Consider the following 25,093-nt stretch of genomic DNA (forward strand, 5'->3'; position numbering starts at 1 on the left):
GATCAAATGAAAACTTTGAACAGGCTTTTTGGATTTGCTACAAGGGGTTTTGGACAGCTCTCACGTTCTTGGTCTCTCAAGCTGCAGTCTGACAGGGATCTCACCTGGCACTACACCAGAACCAAAATCTGTCCATCTCCTCTTCATCTATTTTTTCTTTCCCACATGCTCCCTCTCTCGTGTTGGTGTTTGTGTAGCGAGTGGACAACAAAACAGTCTGTAGACCTGGTCTCACTGAAAAATACTGCAGAGGAACGCTTGGCTGTCAGCCAGGTCAATTTTCTCCATGTGTTTCACTGTCCAGCTGTGTTACTGTACCTGTGCGCCAGCACCAACACAGGCACATGGAGCCACTACCAGCTCATGCGCGTGTTCTGTAGCTTCAGAAATCTAAGACCAGAGGGGGATAAAGTGACTTACACTGAATTGTTTTTTAACAAATGTACTGTTCATGTGCAAACCTCTATTTAACATGCACAGAAAGGTTGACTGAATTGCACATTACCAGGCAAGCCTAGTTATTTATTTCACCTCATATTCTATTTCAACTAAAAAAGTTATTTCAGACAAAGACAAAAGCTTCCTAGCGGACTACTAAGCAAATAGATAATCTAGAAAGATTTTTTCTAACCAGACCACAATTTTTTTACTGTCTTTATGCATCAGGCTTCATCACCACAATTAATATGTATGCTAGCCAGGTTAAAGTATTTGTTTACTTATTTGTTTTGTTAATTCCGTCTAAACACTTTGGGTTGATCTAGCCCGAATAAGCATTTTATTTGGGAAGAAAAAAAAAAATAATCAAGTTTGAACTTGTCACTCCCTTGCTTACTCTTCTCACAACTCTCCCACTACTGATCTGCAGAAATTTTACACATTTCCTCTTGCCGGGTACAACATTTCTGGGAAAGAACGATGCAACGTGAGAACACACGCTATTGCTGTGACTGCACGACGCATCCTGAGGGCACAGTTTTAGCAATTCTTCCTTTTGGCAGCGAGACCGATGGGATCGCCGGCTCCCGCCCCACAGTGGGCTGGCAACTCGTCACAAGAATCACTTGCCAGAAAAACTCTTAAAAACGCTTCCCGTTGCATCTCACAATTCGGCTAAACCACCCGAGGAAGCGGTGCTATGGCGCAGAGAGAGAGCCCGCCCGGCCCCGCGGATCCCGGGGTGTCAGGATGGTCCCCCGAGTCCTCACCTGCCTCTGCCGGCGGCAGACCCGAGCATTGGGACCTGCTGGGGAGAGGGAAGAGAGACGTTCCCCGGCCCGTACCACTGCGTGCCCACTGTGGGTGGGGACATGAGGCGGCTGCCGCTGGTCTCGGCACCATCCGGCTCCCTAAAGCCGCTCAGGGACGGAGCCTAGAACAGTCCCGCGCGAAACGCCGTTCCTTCCTCCGGCACCTCGGCATTCTCGTCGGCCGCCTCTTTCCTCCCCTGTACGGCAAATGGTACGAGCCGCAGCAGCCCACACAGGTGTGGCCGGTGGGACAAACCAACTGCGGCCAAAGGGGGGGGGGGACGGGGGGGAAACGGTGCGGGCGCGCGCTCGCTCGCGTGTGCGGCGAAGAGTGATGAAAGGCGGCGAGGCGGGAGGGCGAGACCTGGCCGGGGCTGGCAGCAGCCGCATCATCGGGGAGCGACGCGAGCAGCACAGCCGCCGCGGGAGATTGAATTGTCTGCGCCGCCGCTGGGGCCGCTGCCGCCACTGCAGCCGTTGCTCGGGGGGAGGAGAAGGAAGAGGAAGAGGAAGAAGGGCCCACGCGCCCGCCCGCCCCTCCGCCGGTAAGTGCCAGTCAGCGGGTGGGGGAAGGGAGCAGGCCCCACCGCGCCGCGCATCGTCCGGGCGGGGAGTCCGGTCCCACCGCCTGGGCGGCGGCTCGTGTGGCCGGGCAGGCAGGGCCGCTGAGGAGGCAGCGCCCTCCTGGAGGTGCTTCTGCTCCGGGAGGCCGTCGGGCTGCAGGCCGAGGGGCCGCCCCTGCCCGGGTGCCCGTTCCCGGTCTGTGCTGAGGCGCCCGGGCCGGACTTGGGGACTGGGAGGAGGCTCCTAGTGAAGCGACGCTGCGTGAAGCGGGAAAGGGCGGGCGTGAGGCCGCGTTAAAACTGGTCTCGTCTCTTCAAGGTTGCAGTTTGATGAGTGAAGGCAGACTCCCCCCCCACCCGCAGGGCTGGTCCCTCCGCTTTGCTGGCCCAGGTGTTGGCACAGGCAGGCTGTGAATTGGAAAGTGAATCGCAAAATTAATCTTGACTTTAAAATAAAGTTTTTATTTTATTTATTCTTATATATATATATATATATATTTTTTTTTTTTTTAAAGATTGACTCAGCTTCCTGAGCTGTTTCAGTGCATGGTTACCAGAAGCGCTTGTGTGGGCAATAGAGGCTGGGAGGCTGGTGCAGAGGAGGAACTAGTGGCTGGAGCTGTTGCTTGTGGTAGAAGTGATGGTTGGAAGTGTTAATAAAACTATTCGCTAATTAGAACATGTGGAGTAACTCAAGAGTTATAATTTAGTCATTCTTATCTTGGTGGAGCATTTATTTTAAAGTTGAGGTGTATCAGATGTCTTTCAGTGGATGCATTTTTCCTGGTGCCTAAGAAACTGTGTGTATATACCGGCTAGATTTCTTCAGTGAGAACTTCACCTTTTTGGAAATAGATTGCTTGTTGTATAGTGGTACTTGGAAAAAAGAATCTGCGGGCCACTGTTGCCTGATCGACTTCAGGAGTCGGTTGCAAAAAAAGTGGGCTTTTAGGAAACTGACAACTAAATGACTTTAATTCTTTAATTTTCTCATTGTGTTCACTTATCAGAACTAAATTTACATTCTGCCACATACTGGATGATGTGTGGTTTTGCATCTAGCAGATGTGATGAAAGGCATTTGCTTTTTCCCTTCAGAATCACAATGGCAAAACGCTCAAATATGAGAGAAGACAAATTTGTGGATATGTTAGAAGATAGTTCTGTCCCTAACTGTGACAAATATGGTAAGGAAAAATGGGATATTCCTAAGAAACTGTCTAACTGGACAGTAGTTTGTTGGTCTCAACAGCATCTTGCCAAATCACTTATTTACAGAAAAAGCACCTCTCGCCTGCAGGACTCTGCTGGTCTTAGTTTCTTAAGTTAATATGGTAGCTGAGTCAGTGGCCTCAGCTGTTTGTAGTTTAGTGTTGTTAGATGACCTTTCCCGTCTTCTCACCAGAAGTTTGAACTTTCCGTCCAGCCCCTTGCTAGTATTTTTACCTCGCACTCCTTGTCTCAACCATCCCCATGCTGCTTGACCAGCTCTCTGTGTCTTGGAGTTTCAGATGCCTTTAGCACTTTACTTTCACTTTGCTCAGTTTATATTCTCCTTTACGGAGATCACCGGGGAATTTGCCTTCGTTTCTAGCAGACCAACATTATTTTGGGCAAACCTTGGCTTCTGTTAGGAAAAGGGGGTTTGATACTGCTTATACAGAGCTGCTGGAGCACTTTCTCCTGACTCAGCCTGGCTTGTAACTTCCGCTTATTCAATCAGTTATTATTATATACGGATCTCGGCTCAGGTCACAGCCCTCTCTGGTCTTATTATTGCTGGCTGAAAATTAAAAAAAAAAAAAAAATTAGGGTTTTTGTTCCGTCTTCACCTACTGAGACAGCTTTGTAGCTTTCCCTCCTAGGTAAGTCAAACAATAACAGTAAAAAAACAAGGGGGGGGGGGGGAGGGGGCGAAAAAGCATTACAGGTTTGGAAAGTTTCGGGTTTTTTGTGCACCAAAGTCTTCTAAAGGCTGTTTTACAGTGCCAAGAGCAATTTAGTCATGCAGTTGTAACAAAAATACCTTTTGCTTCTTACCAGTGAGAGCAGTATACACAAAAGTAGTATATTAGAAGTATTGAACGTCTATGTGTTTTGGGGTTTTTTTAAGTTTTTATTTCTTAATTTAACTAAACCTTCCTTGGCTGCGGCGGGCTGCGCTCCCCGCCCGGCTCCCGCTTCCTCCCCCGCTGGGACTACCATTCCCAGCAGCGCCCGGGCTAACAGTGAAAATAGAGGCCAGGTGACGCTTTCTTTTTTTGTTGTTCCTCCTCTGTGGCCCGGCGGCGGTAGCACATGTCCTTTCTCTTTTGTTTTCCGCCCGGCAGGCCGGCAGCGCGCCGGGGCTCGCCGCCCCGGAGGAGCAGCGGGACCGGGACGCCGCCGGAGCCGTTCCCGGGAGCTGCGACCCACCCTGCCAGAGGAGCGTAGAAGCGACATTGTTTATGGAGCTGCAAGTCCAGAGCGCGGAGTAAAACTTTGCACTTGCTCCCCCCATGCAAGTTGATAACGTGAGACCGGCTGCTTTTCTTATTGCTGCTGCTACCTCGAGTGTTGGGGGGAAGACACGGCGCTCTCCTCCCCAAACCTGCTGCTGTTTCCTTTACCCGACCCTGGAGCTGCTCGCTGGGTTTGCTTTGCCATGTGGGGCTAGGAGAGGGGTAGCGATTCTCCACGGCCTGAAGCGATAAACATGGAGTCGACGTGCAAAGCCGACGGCGGGGAGCAGAGTCATCAGGGCAGCGGCACAGCAGCCCCCGGGGAGGATTCCATGGACTGCTACCTGCGATCTCAGGGCTTGTACAGGAAGAGAGTTGCCAAGGATGGATCTTGTCTTTTCAGGGCTGTGGCCGAGCAGGTAACTAACTGCTTACATAAACGAAGCTACTTCGCATGAAAGCATGGGAAGTGGGTCTCATTAGTGGGTGATAATTGGTGTTTAAAATGCAGACAAGTGTGGGTTAAGGTTAGGCAGTCATGTGCCAGGGAGAGAAAAAAAAAAATATTTCACGGGAGGGCAGATAAATTCTCCCTGTACAGCCATCAAGAAATTGTTACCTGTTTTGACCTTCCGCTGCAGCCTCAGAGCTTTTTTTCAGTGTAAGATTTCAGCATTTGAGCACAAATGCTTTGTATGAGACTATCTAGGAGACTGAATTTAGTGGAAAGGGCTGAAAAGCCTTGTTCTTAGTTTTCTTAATTATTTTACTATAAGGTTAGAGAAAGTGAGTAATTTGCTTTCAGTTCTTCCTATTGAGTTCCCCTCCCCCATTTCAGTGTTACTGTTAAAGGAAAAAAGTGACAGTGTCATCTTGTCTTACATACAAACACGCAGCAGTGGGAGCTCTGGTGCTTCTGATTCTGGGAGCCCGGATTCCTGTGTTAATTATATACAGTTAACTTTTAAATACTTTCCCCACTGAATTTATAACTTCAGGCAAGCAAAAACAGTTGTTCTGAAGTGAGTGTTTATTTCTAGGGAATAATCAATGAATATACATGGATGTTCTAATGTTGTTCATTAATATTTATAGAAGGTGTCTTCTATACTCCAGTATATGTAGAACTTTTTTCCAACTTTTAATTAAATTTTTAACATCCTATTATTTTATTAAAGGGAAGGTCTTTAATTCAGAGTTAATAGATGTTTATGCACAAATTTGGCCTAATCTCTGTACACTTCCTGAAGAAAAACTGAATTGATCTGAATTAGGAAGTGTTTTAAATTGAGGGTAATGTGTAAGGATTGCAAGAGAGGCTGCTATTTAAATTGACTGGAACTTACCTACATTGTGGTGAGGATGCAGAAAAAGACACATTAGAGGTAACTCTGAAACTGTGATGAAAGTAGTATTATTCTAGTAGATATTTGAATAGGAGGTAGAATGCAGGTATCAAATGGGGATCTGAATTCCTGGCTTCCAAATCAGTGCTTGGGCAACAGACTTACACCTCTTAAAGTCAAGAGACAGTAACCCTGCACTCTCTTTTATTTTGGTTGGATTTCATTTGAACAAGTGCATGTTACTATTTGATTTCCTCATCCACTTCTTCAGTTAATTGAAATCATTTACAAAGGAGTGTGTTAAAGAATGACAACAAATGCGTCTCCTTTTGCTTAGTAAATCCTCATAAAATTGAAGATTTGAATTTAGGATGTTTGTGAATTCTGCAGTTACTTAATTTTTTGATTAAGTAATCGAGGTTTCACCTGCATAAATTTGTTAAATATTATTAAAAAAAACCTAGCGTACTTCCAAGCCTGTATTTAGACAACAGTATTTGTGAACTGTCATCAAAAGTTTTAGGAACCAGTGTCGCCTTCTTCTTTTTCTCCATTTGTAGGTGTTACATTCTCAGTCTCGGCATATTGATGTTAGGATGGCTTGTGTAGACTATCTTCGTAAAAATAGGGAGAAATTTGAAGCAGTAAGTATTCTTGTTTTCTTTGTGAGCATTTTAAAAAATGTGACTTTATTCCTTCCACTTTTATAAGGTATATTCTGCTGTTTCTGAGAGTATTAGCATATACTAGTTGGTGCTTTTCAAAGTGTGTGCTCTTTAAATTAGTTGGCACATATTGGTAGTGACTCATTTTCATAAGCCTGAAGAAGGACCTGTACACTGCTTGGACTGGCGGGATGGAAAGAGTGGGAGGAGTTTTTAATGCTCATTAAAAAACAAAGCAAACTTACTTTAATAGTCTGCAGTGGAGCTACCAAAATCTGGATTTTATTTTATTATAATGCCTATTTAATGAAGGCCATAAAATGTTCTTATTGTGTTATTTAATTGTTTTTGCAATATATGAGAGATTTGACTGCTGAGATCAGTGAAATTTATTTTAGGGTCTACAATTGATTATGTATTGCTACTGTGTATTTTTCTAAACATCTGTAGTGAAGTTCTGCTTCGTCAACCATAGGCATAAAATATTTTTATATTCATCTATATTTGGCCAATGTCATCAGTGTTAAAATAATAAAATCCTTTTTTTTCTTCCCTTTAAAAAAACTGTAATAAATAATGGTGTTGCTGCTAGTGTTTGTGTGTGTTCTAGTGTATATACCACCTAACTGATTTTCAGGACAGCTAAACAGATGTGTAAGCATTTGTTATTGGAGGATTATTACTTAGCTCTCTTTTTCTGTTCTAAATTTACCCAAACTTAAAATAAAAAGGCTGTTCTAGATGCATATTGACATAGGGAAGAGAAGGAAAGCAGAAATAAGCATGTGTGTTTTTGCTATAATTTCTGACAAAGTGCCCTGTGTTCACATGTGTCTGATTACCGTTAATGTGGCAGTTGTCAAGAATGAATGATATGAAATCCAGTGAGTCTCTCAGGGAGAATGCAGCTCTGACTCTACTATTTCTATTTGCAAGGACTCTTTATTTGTTTCTAGTCCATCTGAGAACTTACTAGCTCTTAGATATCTCTCTCTCTCCTTTTTTAATTTTTTTCACTGCTGACTTTAAATCCCTTTCTTTCCAGAATTACCCCACTCAATCCAGTATCTGCTTCTCTACTTCTGTTTTCTAGTTGTATTGTGTAGTTTTTGGAAATACCATGGCCGTTCTTGGCTCTAAATGTGTGTTTCCTCTGCCTAGTTCTGGCACCTTCTCAGCTCAGTAACTGCTTTGTCAACTCCAACTGGTTTTACTGTCTTGGTCTCTCTTCTTGAAACTCCCCAGTCTCACTGTTCTCTTTTTTTTTTTTTTTTTAATCAGACTTGACCCGAGTGATGTGATCTCTTCTCTATCCATCTTTGCTGTCCTTCTGAAAAAGTCTCTTATTTTTTTTTAAAGTTTCTTGTCATTTTTCAAAATGGGTTTTTTATTTACAAGGTTGAGGTGTTTCATACCTGTTCTCATTTCGTAGTGTTCCTACTTCCTCCCGTACATTGCTTCATCTCTGCTGATCTCCTGCAGTCTCCATATCTCTTAACTTTGTATTTTCCACCTGGAATATAGCATTGCTAGCTTATCTCTCTTAAATAAACAAAAAAAAAAAAAAAAAAACAAAACAAAAAACCCCACAACAACAAAACCAAACCAAAGCCACCAAAATAACAACCAGAAAACTCCAAACAAACAAAAAACCACACAAAACCACAACCTAACAACAAATGCCACTTTCTCTAGTCTTAGTTTAAATATTTACTCAACTGTCCTAGTAGTTACTGGTAGTACTCACTGAAGTTCCTCTTCTGTCTGTGTACTGTAGCCATTTCAGCTTGGATTTCTGTCTCTTTCCCATTGATATTGCTGTAACCAAGGTTTCAGGTGACTCTGTGTAACCACTGTCTTAATTTTCATCATCATCCTTTCTTGAAGTGTTGTCTTTGGTTGCTACTCTCTTCATTCTCTTTTTTAACTCTTCCATTTTCTATGAGAACTTTCTAGTGCACTTCCTTTCTTCCTCTGTGCGTTATATTTAGGTCATTTATTTTTAAGACGTGAAACAACTGCTGTCCATGGTTGTGTTTTACTGATCCACCTTTTAACTGCCTATATGAGTCTGTCTAAATTGAAAATTTTGGCCCAACGTTTTGATTCTTGTTGTGAACAACATTGTCCAGCCACGTTCGAAACGACTAAAGCAGAACTTTTAATCTCTCTGCTTCTCACAGTTATCCTTATCACGTTTCTTAATTATTATGAGTAAAGAGGTCATCCTGGTTGTAGCTTAAGTTCATAATGGGAACTACTTCTTTCTTTGGACCACTATGCATGTTTAACTAAATGAAGCAAATGGTGCCTAAATAGCATTTTAAAAATGCAGATTCTCTGTTGGCCAGCATGGCTGAAACACTTTGAAGTTAACAAGTCTCAATTACCGTAGCTTCTTTCTCTGGCATTGACAAATGTGACTTTGATCTCTTCTTGCGTGTTAAGGAGTGAAGCTGAAGAATCACTTTCTTAGCCTGGCACTTACAGTGTAGCCCTATTGTTTGCATCCTTTCACTGAAAGTAAAAGCAGTTTGAAGTGATGCAGAAAAGAGGAAAAAGTGTCTTATGATTTGCTTATACTATATCTTATGGCTACTTGGGTACTACAGAAGTGTGACTCCCATTTCTGATTGTCCATTGCTGCCTGCTTTAACAAGATCCTTGAATAAGCCCACACATGCTCTCCCCAGTGATGCTGTGTATGCCTGGGATAAATTGCCCATAAATATCTACTTGCCAGCAGCTTTGCTTTCTTTAGATTTCCTGTTTGGCTCCTGGATTTCTTTTTGGGTTTTTGCTTGTTTGGTTTGGATTGTGTGATGATTCTAAAAGCTGTTTATGTGGTTATTTTCTGGAATGCAGACCAATGTATTTGGGCATTTATTCCCTCATCTCTACATCACTTTATACTTAGATTGTTAGTTCTTTGAGGGCACAATAGTCTTAAATTTCCAATGGTACATTCCCATTGGTGCAGTGGGTCACAGATTGGGGATTCCATACACTACGCTAATAAAAATAACTATTACTTTTTTTTTTTTTAATACAGTTCATAGAGGGGCCATTTGAAGAGTATTTAAAATGTTTGGAAAATCCACAGGTATGTTAAACTTGATTTTATAATAGAAAACAGTATTGTTGTTGGAGTTGATGGGTAATGCGTTATTCTCGCAAATATTTTTGACTTAGCTTAAGAGGTCTTTGAATTATGTGAATATATATATTTTTGTTTGTACTCTATATTGTAAAATTATTTGAGGATTTTCTTGCATGTCTTGATTTAAGTGTTGTTCCTCAAAACTGTATCCAAATGTTTCTAGCCTTTGCAAACACCGACAAATATACCATGGTTACCTTTTTCTTGAAGACAGCCTTGAATAAAGGTCTAAGAGTTTAGGCAATTAAAAGACAGTTACTGATGTGAGAAATATTATAGACAGTAGCCACAGGTTTTTGTGAATATATTGATTTAAAGCAAAATTACCTCCCCTCCCCAATTTGATTTTAATATTTTTAGTAATTTTAGTATTTGTATTAGGGAGTTAACAGTTTGCGTAAACTGAGTGGGATCAGGAAAAGAGGACAATCTAGTCCAACATTGCAAAATCTGTTAATTCTCTTAAGCATTTGTTTGTATGTAACTTTGTTAAATTTTCCCTTCCTAGAAAGCATAATTTATTATTCCACATCCTTTTAGCTCCCACCATACCTGCAGCATCCTTAGTTAGAATGGCTAACCAGATGATTCTTTATTTCAGTTTCCAAAATTAATGGTGGAAAATAGTGGATGTGACCCTATTCTGCTTTTGTCTTGCTTTGTTTATTCCAGGATTTTTAATCACAAAGCTTTGTGAGTCAAATCTTGAGGTTATACGCTGTACTAAATAGTAAATCATGCCGTTTTCTAGTAGAGCTTACTCTGCTCTGAACTACAACAAAATAAATGGCTTACAACACTGCACTGTGTGTATAGAAAATGTGTTTTTTGTACATCTGTTAATGTTTAAAAAAATATTTCTGAAAAACATACAGTAGCTCTTTTACATGCTCAGCAAAATTAATATTGTTGTTCTAGCTTATAAAATTGTAATGACAATTTAAAAAAAATTAAAAAAAAAAAAAATCCCAGCCTGCTACAAATTCCTGCCCCAAATTTAATTTCAGTTGGTTTTAATTTACTAAGGATTAAAAACAAAACAAACAAACCAAACCAAATGAACTAAATCCAAGAAGTAGCAAACAAAACTCTCAAACAAACAAATGAAACAAGAGTGGGATCTAGTCACATCAGACTGGAGCACAGTACAGCAGCTGGGCTGGTAAGGGAAGCAACAACTTTTACTTTTCCATGATTTGAATGTGGTTTATGGTGATACTGATATGTCACTGTTTAACAGTTTTAAAGAGCAGACTTGTGATCTCTCTTCAGGTGTTGACATACAGCTGCTTGCATGAGAAATGCAACTAAATATCAGAAGTTTATTTTGGCTCTTTGGAAGTGGTCTGTCTACTTTGTATTGGATTACTTCGCAAGATGATGTCAAGATACGGAAGTTATCTGTGTTTTAGGCAGGAGCGTTAAGCTTCAGGGTTCTTTTTCCAGTTCATTTATAGGTAAAGGCCTCTAAAACCAGACAGTTTTGAAGGTGGAGACTAACGTTTTTTAAATGTACTTGATAAATTTGATGCTCATTTTTCAAAAATCAATTTTGAGAAGCTAGATTACTTGTCATTTAAGAGAAGGAAAAAAATAAAAGTAGTATCACCTTTCAAAATCATATTCTTTAATGATAGATCTGCATTTATTTGATTGTGCTTAGTTCTCTCAGTTTTCATACAGATCTGTTTCTGCTTTGGGCAAAAATCCCACTAGTTTGTACCCTTTAACCTTACTGGTTGAAAAAACCTTCAAGTACAAAGTGTTTCATATGAACTCCAGACTCAGTGGTGATATATTTATTTTTGACACTCACTTCTTGCTTCTGTTGATCTACACACATGAGGAAGTATAATACTTGTGTGTTTGATTGAAATTAATTTTTTTTTTATACAGGAATGGGTTGGACAAGTAGAAATAAGTGCCCTTTCTCTTATGTACAAGTAAGAAAACGTTTAAATATGTTTTATTGAGATCAGTTCAGTTGCTTTTTCAGTTAACCAGTTGGAATAGCAAAGGTGGAATTGTATCTTATACTGTAGTTCTCCAAAAAATTCCAAATATACTTTGAAAATTGCGGATGTCAAGGTATGGGGGGAAAAAAACCAGAAAAGCGAGCTTTGAAAATGACATTTAATCTGGGATTTGAAACTGGGTTGCACAACTAATTGTGGGTGGAGTCATACAGTTTGTATTTTGTTAATTTTCATATCTTAATTTTTCTGTTAAAATTACTTCTCTTCCTGTTTCTCACCAAGGCTTTGCTATTAACCCTGTTGCTAAGCTGTGGTCTGTACCCATTTCTTTATTACCCCTGTGCAAATGCTGTGGTGTAGCTTAGTGGTATGAGCATTGCAGGCTGCCTACTAGAAAAATTTTCAAAACCTGGTTGAAAAACTGCTGGATTGATCCCCTTGATGACGACTATCTGCCAGCACTGCGACAGCAAAGTATCTACTGGTTCAGTCCAAGCTTCCAAAAAAGCTTCTTTCCATTCTTTCAGTGGAAGAGACAAAAGATGGATTTTTTTGCCCCTTTAAATCCAGCAATTTGAGTCTAGTGAACACAGCAGGGTGTTCAACTCCACTCTTGCTGGAGTTTTTGTCCAGAGAGAAAGGGAAACCAAACCCTCTGCCCTCTGCATGTCTTTTCTTTTTTTTTTTTTTTTTTTTTTCCCTTTTCTTTTACAGTGTGGCATCTATTTTAAAATACAGGATTGGTACACATGTAAAAACTGAGGTATCTGGAGGGCATGATTTTCAGGGGTGCCGGAGGCTTGGTCAGAATATCTGATCCTCAGGCAATGCTGGTAGATGGTCTGTTGGCCTTTCAGCGTGCTCCTCAGCACACGGTGACAGCTGGGCCACCACTGGGGAACAGAAATGTTGTGTTGGACCCTTCTGAGCACAAGGCTTTGGTTTGGGGGGCAAGAGGAGTTTCTGACCTCAGCCATGGGCTGTTCTCTGTGCCCAGAAGGATTCCTGCACTCATGTAGTCAGTCTCTCAGTACAGATTTAGCCTAAGCCATTGCCTTCCGGAAACTTATCTCTGTTTCCTGTCTCTCTTCATAAAACTGACCTCCTTTATGTACTGGTGGATTTCCCAATGACAAAGTCTAATGAATTTCGCCAGGGCCGAGAAGGCATCATCTTTCTAGACTCGGCTCCAGAAAGCAGTATCTGGAAATTGTTTTGCTTGTCATTGGCTCTGTGCATGTGGTGCCAGTGCATCTCTTTCTAGTAAAAGTAAGCCTTTTCATAAAAGTAAGCCGTTTTTCGACTGTTGATAGTTGCACTCATCTTCTTCAGTATTCTTTTCTGCTAGGTGTTTTCTGTGGTTGTGTCTGTTCCTTGAACTTGTCTTGAATGTTCCAATTATTATTACTTTTTTCTCAGGAAAGATTTCATAATATACCGGGAACCAAATGCTTCTCCTTCGCACGTAACTGAAAATGGCTTTTCTGATAAGGTAAAAAAAAAAAAAAAGTTTTATGACTATTGTGAAAGGCTGAATTAAAACTACTTTCTAAAGAGCAAATAGTTTAATGTGAGTTTTATTATTGAACACAATGAAATGTTCTGAGAATTCAATTTTAACAATTTCTTTTGTACATATTAAAGGACGCTGTTTTGTTAATACATGTAGCGCTTCTTTTTAAACAGGTGGTCCATATTTGGGGTGTGATACATCTTCCTAGTAATCTAAAATTTTGTAAAAATTGATTTACAAGTGATGCCAACTTACATACCTATCTCTGTCTTGAATTCTGTTTTACTTTTGTTCAAATTCTTTTTGGTTTAAAAGACATCCAGTTAACATTTTGATTGTTTTATTGACTTTTTAAATCTTGAGAGATGAAGAAGTGCATTGGTACATTACATTGAATTTGAAACATTGTTGCTTATATGACAAATCAAGTGAAATGCAAACCCTAAAATATCTGTGTGGTTTTTTTGATAGGTATTGCTGTGCTTCTCAAATGGAAACCACTATGATATTGTTTATCCCATAGAGTATTCAGAAAAGGCTGCTCTGTGCCAGTGTAAGTATTACGTTGCTTAGTCAAAAGCATGTATTTTTTGCCAAAAATTTTAATTATCAGCATCAGTTTTCAGAAGAAGGCTCTATAGGAAAGTTTGTCATTCTTTAGCAGTGTGGTTTTCCATTTGAATTGTCAATGACTGTATGATTTTACGAGAGCAATTGTCCTGATTCTTGACAAAGCAGATGATATACCGAGAGGAGAGGACTTATCTGCCTCTTTGACTCTGAGTGGTCTGATATAAACAGAAAATGTTAGTGTACTAATTTATAATCTGTTGCATTATCTTTGGTCAGCATTGTGGGTTTAATTTTTTATTTCAGACCTCCTTGTTAGCAAACTAATTGTTTGTGTCAAAATTGTCCTTGTATGTGTAACTTGTCACAGAAATCATGGGGGCAGCATGTCCAAAAAATAACTGTCTTTATGGATTGTTTTTGTTACTAGAATACAGAAGTGCCCAAAGGTCCTGATCAAGTTTGATGTCTCCCTACAAGAATCCTGATTCTTTATAAAACTTTGCCTGTTGCAAAGTTAACAAGGCTAAGGCCAAATTCACCTACCAAGAAACCTGATTTCTAGTAGTTTGATGTATATCCATTAAACCATTGTAGCTGCAACTGATTTTACTTCTAATGCCTTCACTGGTTTGGTTAACACATCAAAATGCTTGCTTGGTTTGGTGGAAATGATTTGAAATGCATCTGTAATGGTGGTGTAAAATCTCATGTACCTTGTAATTGATTCTGCTCTTCTACTTTCTGCTCTCCTTCCTCAGCTCTGCTGTATGAGTTGCTGTATGAGAAAGTATTTGATACAGATGTAAAGAAAATCATAGCAGAACTTAGTGCTGCTGCTATGACGGAGGAAAGTAATGGTAGCAGTGAAGTGTCTGCTTCAGATTCAGAAGATGACAACTACAGGTAATAGGGATTTAAAAGTTATTATGACTGTGAGCAGTACATGTTAAATGCGTTTTCTGAATTTCTGTTGGGTAGTAGAATCTAACAGTTAAGAGTGGAAAAGCTTTACAAATTACTGAGAAACACAAAGAGGTAAAGTTAAAAGTATGATGAAATAATGAAATATGTAGTCTTTGCTGTACCTAAGGACAGGGTCCTGGTTCCTCTGTTTTTCCTGCAGTGTAGCTTTGGGTCTCTTGATGTAATGGAACATTGCCATTGAAACATGTCCTTCTTCCCGTTTAAACCAGCAGAATTCCCTGGGATGATTGGCAGTGTGCCAGTCTGGCATGGGAAACTCCATGAGAATTACTTGGCTCACTCCTGCAACTGAGTTAAAGGAATCTAATCCGATCTGTGTTGCTTTCACATCTAAGGGCTTGAAATGCCTGCTTGAGAGGTAGCTGATGGAGAAATACGGATGCAGCTTGCTCCATTTTGTTCCTTGATGTTAACAAAGGGATTATATTTGTGGACTTATTCCTTTTGCTGGACCTGGATGCTCTAGCTAGCTTTGAGATTTTTGGCCCACTGATTCCTTTTGGACAGCAAGTCTTGGTCAGTGCTGTTTTTTGCATTTATGTACTGGTAGTTTTTCTTCTGTTTAATACTGTTCTTAAAACCCTGTCTTCTGTGAGAGTCCATTGAAGCCATGGAAATCAGGCTGTATTAGTGCAGCATGACCCCTCTTCCTCCTGAACGTTATCCAAGTCCTTTCTGGGGGCTCTGCTGTAGTCTGTGTGGCACGTAGCAGAAGAAGTTCACTGAGATGTTGGGAGCTGAGTTTTTCCTCAAGCTGAAAACAACAGAAAGGAAGAAGATGAAAAACGCCACAGAAAGAAAACCAAGTTCTAGGAAAGGGATTAGCTTCCTTTTTTGTTCCCTAGTATTTGTTTTCCAAACATTTCCAGTTAAAATGCAAAGAAGTATTTCTGCCTCGGGGAACAATTATTGTAGTCAAATGTCAGAGAGTGGAAACCTCTGTTCCTTTCTGTTCTTGGAGCTTTCCTGGTTTTCGTACGCGGTAGCATTACCCTGTATCTTGGGGAGTCATAAGAAAATACACTGTTAACCTCCCTAACACCTTTGTAAATGAAGGTCATCTACTCGTGTGAGAGTATCCAACTTGATGTTTTTGATTTAAACCATATGTCTTATGATGCAAGAGCTTGTGTGTGTGACTCTTGACCTAGTTAAACCAAATTACAAGCACTTTGCTATGTTTATGAATTCTTAAATCTTTTGCTTGTCTTAAAGTTGACTTCAGCTTGTTTCATTACCTAGTTTTCCAGAAGGTCTCTTTAGTTTTATAAATGTGAACTTTTCAGTAGTTGTTATTTTTTTTTAATATAATAGCTTAATTTGGTTTTGTTTTGGGAGAAGTTAATGCTGACAGTTCCCCACAACAGCTGTAGGGAAAAATATCTTGTTTTTTCTCTGTGGAATGTAATTTTTCAGCAATGTCAGGAGTAGAAAATAAGAGCACCTTAGAGTACCTGATGCCAGTTAACTAATAGTGTGGTTTTTGTTTTGATTTTTTTTTTAATGTCTGCTTCTGCTATGCTTTTCTTGTGTAGTCACACAGATTTTAGAGAAATATTTTTGTTTCACTTCCCTGCCCCTATGCCCCCCACTTTTTTTTTCCTAAGGTGATGGCTAAGTCAGTACACGTAAGTTAGGCTTCCTAAAACTTGCACTCGAGAACAAAAATATTATTTTTAGCTTTATATGGTATAGAAATGTAGCTGTTGTTTTAGGCTTAGCTTTTTCATTTAAGAGATGATGTTCTGTGGTATGCTTAATGTGGAGAAATATGATAAGTTGGTAGTTTCAGTATTTTTATCCACTTTCAAGATGTTTCATACCTGACTTCCAGGCCTTCTTAATACTATTTTAACACAGCTCCTTCTGTCCTTTTGCAGAAGTAAAGCTACGACAGTTAGCGATATTAATGGATTGAAGTCCCTGTCTGGCAACAAGGTATTTACATGTTCAGAATTATTTCTTCTAACAACTTGAACTCTGCCATATATTTCAGTGTTTAATATTCACGAGAGAATCTTGGGTCTCTAGTTTTCTTAACATGTAGTTTCTTAAAAACTACTTATTTATTTGAAAAATATTTGCTTCTGATGTGCCAAAAGACAGATAATGTACTTTTTGATGCTGCTTATTTATTAATTGTGTTCCAGTATGGTTAAGATAACATAATTTAATTATTTTGTCAAAGCTCTTTATGTATTTTCAGCTTCTTTATTTTTCAGTTTAAATCTTGAGTGCTGTGATTGAAAAATGGAAAACTGTAGATCTTAAATCTGTGTTGTTGACCATTTAGCACTTTGTTCTGTTTCACACAGCACCTTAAGAGCAATGGGAATCCTACCTTGTTGGACTTGCCTAAAAAAGTTCTTAAATCGCTCAATCCATCAGTATACAGAAATGTTGAATATGAAGTTTGGCTCCAATCCAAATGGGGTAAGTAATTGAATACTCTGAAGTGGAGCCCTCTTAAAAAAACATGATGCAAATAGCAGTTTGGGTTTAGGCAGCGCTCGTCTTCGTATGGGTCAGTCTGCAGATTAAAGGCCTGAACTGCTGTTTTGCATGTTTACTGCATCAAGGAAGTAACTCTTCTGGTGTATTTAGACTAACAGTATATTACTGCTAATGTATTTACAGATCAGCAAAAACAAGATTTTTCTATTGCTGCTGGCATGCAATACTCAGTTGGAGATAAATGTAAAGTAAGTAGTATTCTAGTTTATTGGGATGTTAACGTTTTGTTCAAGATGCCAATTTTGCCTCTTTGTTTGCTATTTTGATATATAATTATTAATATTAATATATAGTAATAATAAATATAAATATAATTATTCTAAATACTGTTTGTGTGTGTCTTCAACTGTGCATATACTTGTTATGTAATTGCTGGCAGTGTTCATGACATGCAGCCTGCATGGAGGCTTAGAGACAGGTAATAGAACATACATTCAGTGCAATTATACTTCATTAAAAAGTCACAAGGTTAATTTCAGGAGTATATTTAGTAGGATGACTGTGGACCTTAAGTGTGCAAGTAAGTTTGTGCAGACTTGCCTGCCTAGTGGGTTCTTGCTCACTGGTGTAGAGCGCTCACCTCTGTGTAAGAAGTAGGTTCATTTAGGGCAGCTTACTTGGTTCTGTTGGTTGGTAAAGAATGAAATTTTAGTGTTTTCTGTTATATAGGTTTTTCTCTGGAGGGATCAAAACCAACATCATAGTTCCACGTATTTATGTATAACTCTGGAGTCCATGATTACTGTTTTTAAATTGGCTTTGTTCTAATCTCGTTACTTTCAAGTAATTGAATACAGCTTGCTTTAGTTACTACAGTTCCTGAAGCTCCTAAAGTTTTGTGTGATTCTTCCTATTGAAGCATTCAAAGTGCGTTAAACAGTTGCTCTCTAAATTCTTTTAAAATTTGCAGTTGCATATTGCTGCTTAAGAAGTAGTAAAATTTGCCATTAAATTCCATAGTACTCAAAGCTTAGATTAATCTCCTGGTACTTAGCTAAATATGGATCTTTTGAAGATATTTGACCATTTGTTAATTATTGATATTCATGTGAAAATATTCAGTTAGGTTTATCATGTAGCACAGGGGCTCTTTCAGTTTGTACTTTTTTTATTTGTGTAATAGAATGAAGCATAGTGAATAAATGGCAGGAAAACCCACTCTCTAAAAACAGACAACAAAACTCACAACAAAACAAACCTACCCCCACAAGTCCCCAAAACTCCCCCATAACAAATAAAAAACCCCTAATTTGAATTTGAAGTTGATTATTTATTGCTTGATAGTACAGGCTTAAATTTTTGTATTTGTAAGACCATAAGGCTGTCTTGTGTATTATTTACTAAAGGGTATGAGTATTATTAGTAGAAAAAAACTCCTGTAATTAACATACTGTCGTGGTCAAATTTTGTGTATACATGGCAAGACAGTAAATATATGGGGTAAAAACATGGGAAGGGAAAATGAAATAACTTGTGAAAAGTGGAGTTGGCCAAATTAATGCAGCTGGAAAGTGAAATGTTGTGGCAGAAGGTTATGAAATTTATTTTATATTTAACAGAAGAATTTTGAGAACACAGAATGTCAGTTGGACAAGTAAAGCTATGATCACATCTGAACAAATTGTTTTGCTTGTTTTTAAAAAAAAAACTTTCGTAATGAAAACAAATTTCATTGAAGTTGGTAATGAATTTTTCTCTTCTTTACATGGATTTTAACATGGAAAAGCTTTGGGTTTTATTCTAAATGAAGGTGTTTTCAGTAAAGCTGAAAAGCCGTGATACACTGATTACTTCTAACTTTCTCATGTCATTTTGAAAGCCATGTTTCATTAAGTAGTGTTACCTGGCAAGCTTTCCATAGTTTGGTTTATATTTGTTTTTTTAAAAGTTTTGTTTATTTCTGAAGAAGCAATATGGATTGAAAGTTTGCTTTTGATACATCTACTGAAGTACATAGTGTCAATCTCTCAGGTCTTCTGTTGCTTAGATTAAAAGTTCTATTTTTAACACTGCTGATAATTTTAAAGAGTTACATCCTCTCATTGTCGTCTTTGAAGCTAATGCACCTTTTTTCTTTTTTTTTTTTTTTTCCCCTTAGGTGCGCTTAGACCATAATGGAAAATTTTATAATGCCCATATTCAAGAAGTTTGTTCAGAGAATGGGCCAGTTGTTGTATTTGTAGAAGAGCTTGGAGCAAAGTAAGTGTTTCAGCCTCTCTTGGAAAAGACTGCCAACCTGAACTTTGGTAATGGCAGCATTACTTGAATTCAGAGAGAATTTCTAGAAAATTGTTACACAACCAACATATTAAATAGAAAGGAAAAAGGGGTTCTGCATTAATTGTCACTTCAGAGTCTTTTTTCTTGTGCTGTGTATTATAGTACTGATGCTAATTGCAGAGTATAGCAGTACATTAGTATTAAATTTTTTTTTCTGTACAAGATTCAATCCTAACCAGATTGACACCATCCCAATTAAGTGTCACTTGTTGTGCTTAATAATTAAATGCTAGATTTGTGACAAGCTTTTCATAGTAAAAGGCCCGTCAAAGCACCTGGCTTCTCTGGTTGAGTAGCTCTGCTGATTTCTTTCAGAGTGCAAAGCTGCTGTTTAGATCAGTGTCATCTTTGCCCTGTCTCTGTGCATACTGTTTAAAAAGTCTGTTTAAAATTATTGTTGAGGGTTGCAGGTTTTTCTGAGTGTTGTTGGTTGGCTGCTGTTGTTTTCTGGGGGATGAATTTTTGTGTGTGTGGTTTTCTTGTTCGTGTTGGTTTGGTTTTGGTTTGGGTTTTTTTGAGACATTTTCTTGAGCTCTGCTGTAACTTCTGTAACTCTTCTGGGGCGAAAGAATCCCACAGTTGAGTGCAGTTTGGGAAAAGGAAACGCTTCCAGTCAAGGTAAATGAGGGAAGAAGAAAGATGCCCATTAATGTCACGCAATCTTCGTCTGGGGTGGGGTGGAAAGGCAAGATCTCAATATTGCTCTGCAGCTTGTTCCCTTTGAAAATTGAGATTTAACCTGATTTGAACTGTTTATTCTAGAGTTTAATGTCTTCCTTTCAAATAAATGTGAACAGTTGCTTGGACATCCTACAGCATCCTCAATTAAAATGCAGTAATTCCTCTGAGATATAGTGTTTTTCAATCTTGACATCTATTGCAGTGTTTGTCATAAACTTACCTGTTGAGTATATTGCTTTTTCTGATCATTCTCCTTTTATCTCTGCCCTGAAGACATTATAATACTTCAGAAATGGCTTATCATTTTTTACTGGCTAAATTTGCATTGACTTATCACAGAGTTTTGTTTTTGTTGTAAAAAAAAAAAGTTTGTTCTACACACTGCTTGTGTGTAAACATAAAGAGCAAAGGACTTTGAATGCAATGTTCTCAAAAATGGAAAGATGCATCAGTCTTAGTAAACATGTGGTATTAATTAATGCAAGCCCCAGTCTGGTCTTTAAGACATTTTTCCCTCTGTCATTCCTTGTTTTGTAGGCATGCTGTCTCACTGAAGAGCCTTAAACCTCTTCCACAGACCTCTCCTATGGAGGGCTGGAACACTGTGCCAGGGAAGAAGATAAAAAAGTATTTCCCAACATGGGGGCAGAATGCTCAGCCTGGTAGGATTGTACCTGTCTTTGTGTGGCAGAATCTTTTATTGTCAGAGGTTTTGTCTGGAAGAGTTTAGAAAATAATAATTAAAAAAAATATGTGTTTTCACATGTTTATCACAGATGCTGATTGCAGAGGGCCAAAGAATCAGAGCAAGTCAATAAAACCCCAGTCAGCACTACCTCCTCGACTTCAGCATACTGTGGGAACCAGGCAGCATCAGTTCTTATGTTCTGGACCCCAACCTCATCAGACCTCAACTGAGCAAAAAGCTCCAGGCAGAAGTCCTTCCCAGACTGTAAGGTAAAGCGGTAAAACATCTTCCTTATCTTGAACTCTAGCTGAGCTTCTTGGAGACTTCGGCGCCTGCTTCAGATGCTTCCAGCATGCTATTTTGAAATGTGTTGCCATCGGATTTTTAAGAAGGGTTCCAAGTCCATAAAAATACACACAAGTACAAGAAAAAAAAATGTTTGTTTTAAAACTTTTTTCAAAATTGCTTCTATCATGAGCTCCCACTTTTTTTTCCTGCATGGCAGCATCTCCCCTGGAAGGACTCTGCACAAACCGCAGTTTCTTCTTGGAAAGCGGATGTTGCTGCTTTTTTTTTTCTGGTTGGGGTGAAGTAATATTTCAAGTAGTGCTTCTTGGGCATGGCTAAGATCTTCCCTCAGCTTCTGCAGAGCCTGCCTTAGAGGGCTGTTTCATGTTATGGCTGATCACTTGGGGTATGAGAACAGCATTTTGCCTGAATTATTTCTTAGTGATTTCTTGATTCATTGTGCTGCTGCAGCAGAGTTTCTGTTTTCATCATTGCCACTCTTCTTCTGTCCTATCTAAAAGTCTGTTCTGTACTTGGATACATACCCAAGCTCTTTATGGTCTATTCTGTCAGTCTTTCTATTGTAACTCCTTGTGGAATAAATTGGGCCAGGGTGTCTGTGAAGACTGCCAAATACAACATTTTAAGCGCCTTTTTCTTTCCCCTTTAACCTAAATACATGAGTATCCTGGAAAGTTCAGTTAAGTAATTCATAAAGCTCGAACAGTGATGTTAATTTTGTGTAGTGTTGCTTCAGAAATAGGAAGATATGTTTTCCTTTTTGTTGTTGTATTTAGAGAAATCCTCTTCCTCAACTTTCTCTTGCATCTTTGTAGATAGGATGGTGTCACGGAGGCACCCCGAGGCTAATTTAAGGGACAACAGGGTCCAAAACAACTTTTATTAAACCGGTGAGAAACAGGGTTTTAGCACTCCAAAAGTGACTTAAATATAGGTTTGGGTATCAGTTGAGGAAAATTATTAAGGGGCAGCAACTGGTACAACAGGAGGTCCACAGAGTGCATGCACGTGGCTTCACCCAAAACAATGCCGGAACCATCCCCGAGTCCCAGAGGAGTACACACTTGCCTGAACACGGTGCGGGATTATTCTTAAAGAGATAAAGGTAAAGCGTAGGCTCGCGATTCCGCGAGGGTAAATTTATAATACACTCGCAATTCTGCGAGGGTTAATTTACTTACACGTGCGAATGTGCACGGAATGCTACACGTGCTTATGTGGAAGCACGGGAGGAAAATACACTCGCGATCGTGCGAGGATAGATTTATAATACAACTCGCAATTGTGCGAGGAAATAAAGTTACACTCGCGATTGTGCGAGGAAATAAGTTTATATGTGCTTGTATTAAGCACGGGAAGGATAAATATACTCGCAATCCTGCGAGGGGTTTTACTCACACACGTGGCGGCAAGGCAAGCGGGGTCTCCATCCCGGGGAGGGGGGGTTCTCGGCGGCAGCATCTTCCTCGTGCTCCGAGAGACGGGTGACAATAGGCCCAGTCTCGACGAGAGAGTCCCGTTTTTATACTGGCTGATCAGACCTGACTGTAGGCATTCTAGAAGCTTCTCTGCACCCCCACACCGTGTGTGGGGTGCCCCTGAAGCCTCCAAACATCCCCCACACTGGTCACAGGTGCCCAGCGGCTCACTGGTGCCTCGGCAATCCCTTCTCCTAATGGCCCTGGCCAGGGTGCTCTGGGCCAAACAAAAGAGGAGATGTGCCTACTCCCTCCATACTGAAGGAGGGGGTGGGAGAGAGGGGGGTTTGCATTCTGCCACAGATGGTGGTCAGTTCTCAGTTGCCACACAAATGGTTAGATCACTTGATGTAGAAATTTGGGTTTTTTAACTATGGTTTTAAAATTACCATTTGTTATAGAGTCTTTCAAAATTGTATTGAACTGAATAAATCATGGACAAAATGAATTATTTCCCCTTCTCAAATTTTATGTGCATGGGTAACTTGCTGTAGGCAGAAAGGGATCTGGTATGTGTGGAATCACATAGGCGGTGCTATATACTTATAATCTATCTTCCTTCTGAACCACGAGTTTGTATTGTATTTGATACTGGTGATTGAATTTCTTTATCAATGATCCTATTTCATTTTTTCCTTTATAGAAAATCAGACCGGGAGAGAACTGAGGATCTGAACTATGGCAGCAGAGATTGTAACTACTTTGGCCTGTCTCCTGAGGAACGCAGGGAGAAAGAGGCTATAGAAGAATCTCGTTCGCTTTATGAGATCCAGCAGAGGGATGAACAAGCTTTTCCCGCTCTTTCCAATGTATGTTTTTATTCATTGTAATTAATAGTGCATTTTTCATACTTGCTTATGAACCATTAATTAGGAATTGTTACTTTGCTGTCCTTGCATTACAATACAATTCAAAGGGTCTTTTGTTCACATTCTCTTTCTGTGTAGAAATATGTGAAACAACAATGCTATGCATGTTCAAGATAAGGCACATACCTAGTAGTTTCCCCTGGGAATAATTCATGTCCATTATACACAGTTTTTTAGGCATGTAAACATGGTAGGGACACGAGCTTCCAGAGTCATGCACTTCTTTCTTCACGTTCCCCCATCTCTGGAGGGCCTTGCTCTCCCCTGCAGTTACTCGTGTGTTGTCTTTTTCTCGTATGGTGGGAACAAACTAGAGGGTGGGGACTTGTCTATATCTGAGGGAACAGTGTAGCCTTTCAATTTTGAGAGATTATTTTATTGATGCAATTTTTAAAGAAAGTGGATTGAGGTCTCAGAACATCCAGGGACTGAGCAGATCCTGTGAGCAGAGAGCTGCTGCCTGCATAGGTTTATTCTAGACATTTGGGCTTGGGGCTTTTTGGATTTAAATCATAGGGCAAACAAAAACAAGAACCAGGCTGGGAAGATGGAGTAGTTGAAAGATGGGCCTTAAATATCTTGCTTTATGGAAGTGACTTCCTGTGCTGTATCTTTCAGTCCTTGAGCAGTAATTAGTTATACTGATGTAATCGAGAAGAAATGTACAGGTCTTATGCTCCGCAAAGAGCGGACTAAGGCTGGAGCTGAAGGGAAGGAGATCACTTGCTCCATCTCTGAGCTGTGGTTAACAGTTGCTGTATTTGCTCACCTGCAGGAGGAGGATGTGATTTTAAAGCAGGGGTTTTGTCATATAAGCTAGTTACATGAATGCTTTTAAAGGACACTTTGTAAAATTTAGCAGTGGATGAATCTGAATGGTACTGATTAAGACTGCTTCCCCCACCCTGCCTTTCTGCTTGTCATGGGGATAAGCATTATACGGCGTGAGGGCATAACAGTATTGTATCAGATGATGACAAAGTGTCATCAGACTTCTTACATAAATTCACATTTCTGCTTCTTTAAACTACTTTAGAACCAGTCTGTCTGTCAGGCCGCTACGCAGACTGTGGATAATTTAAACCATACAAAGTTCTCAAATACTGAGAGAAGAAACAGCAAGTGGACAGCAGAGGTGGAAGAGCAGAAGGATAAAGGTAAAAATAAATGCTCTTAAATCACAGTGTGGGGTTTTTTTTGTTTTGTTTGCTTGTGTTTATTACCAGCCTCAGAATGTGTTCAAGACGGGGCATCTGTTTAGGCAACAAGGAGAAAATTATCATAAGTAATAGTGTCAAACTCAAGGTAGCAAAGGTTAGGGAAGAAAGTACATGTTTTCCTGCTTTGTGAATGTGGCTGAGAGAGCAGGCTTCTTGCTGGGATTCTTGTCATAAATAGGAACGAGAGAAATTAAGACTGTCAGAGCCACCTTTAATTAGACCCTGTTGAAATTCCAGGGAGTGTGGCTGAAGGTGCCAGTGGGAAGAGTATTAAAAGTGCTTACTGCAATCAGTGAAGAGTATTCAGTGTGGCATGGTGCAGAATTAGCACACAATGTACATAAAGAGGGGAGAAGATGGTGTACAGAAGAGCTGACAAACTCCCCCTGTTCACAGTACAAAGACCTGTCACATGGTCACTTTTTTTTTTTTCTCCTTCCTCCTGATCTGTTATAATGCTCTTTAGCTTCTCTTCATTGACTCTAAGCTTTTCCTCTTCTGTGAGGAAGTATGGCAGTAATAAGTGAAAGCTGTGGCTGTTGGGAGTTAGTTAAGGAATCTTCACCACATACAACTGATAGTA

At 39.7% G+C, this 25,093-nt stretch overlaps 1 protein-coding gene across 7 annotated transcripts in view; it reads left to right on the forward strand.

Annotated features, from left to right (window-relative positions):
• Nucleotides 1-1,559: 1,559 nt before the first annotated feature.
• The window catches only part of OTUD4 (OTU deubiquitinase 4), a 32,551-nt gene continuing 9,017 nt past the window's right edge, over nucleotides 1,560-25,093 (forward strand). For 2 of the 7 annotated variants that reach the window (XM_065836074.2, XM_071808022.1), the window contains exons 1-16: nucleotides 1,805-3,678; nucleotides 4,144-4,673; nucleotides 6,161-6,244; nucleotides 9,318-9,368; nucleotides 11,322-11,368; nucleotides 12,821-12,893; nucleotides 13,386-13,467; nucleotides 14,246-14,390; nucleotides 16,352-16,409; nucleotides 16,787-16,904; nucleotides 17,109-17,173; nucleotides 19,084-19,184; nucleotides 20,484-20,608; nucleotides 20,723-20,903; nucleotides 23,065-23,230; nucleotides 24,327-24,447. In XM_065836074.2, the coding sequence (XP_065692146.2) occupies nucleotides 4,509-4,673; nucleotides 6,161-6,244; nucleotides 9,318-9,368; nucleotides 11,322-11,368; nucleotides 12,821-12,893; nucleotides 13,386-13,467; nucleotides 14,246-14,390; nucleotides 16,352-16,409; nucleotides 16,787-16,904; nucleotides 17,109-17,173; nucleotides 19,084-19,184; nucleotides 20,484-20,608; nucleotides 20,723-20,903; nucleotides 23,065-23,230; nucleotides 24,327-24,447 (1,582 nt within the window). In that variant the 5' untranslated portion in view covers nucleotides 1,805-3,678; nucleotides 4,144-4,508. The other 5 variants (XM_071808021.1, XM_065836073.2, XM_065836075.2 and 2 more) reach the window with 5 other exon arrangements.

This window comes from Patagioenas fasciata, chromosome 4 (assembly GCF_037038585.1).
Source record: "Patagioenas fasciata isolate bPatFas1 chromosome 4, bPatFas1.hap1, whole genome shotgun sequence".
NCBI lineage: Eukaryota > Metazoa > Chordata > Aves > Columbiformes > Columbidae > Patagioenas > Patagioenas fasciata.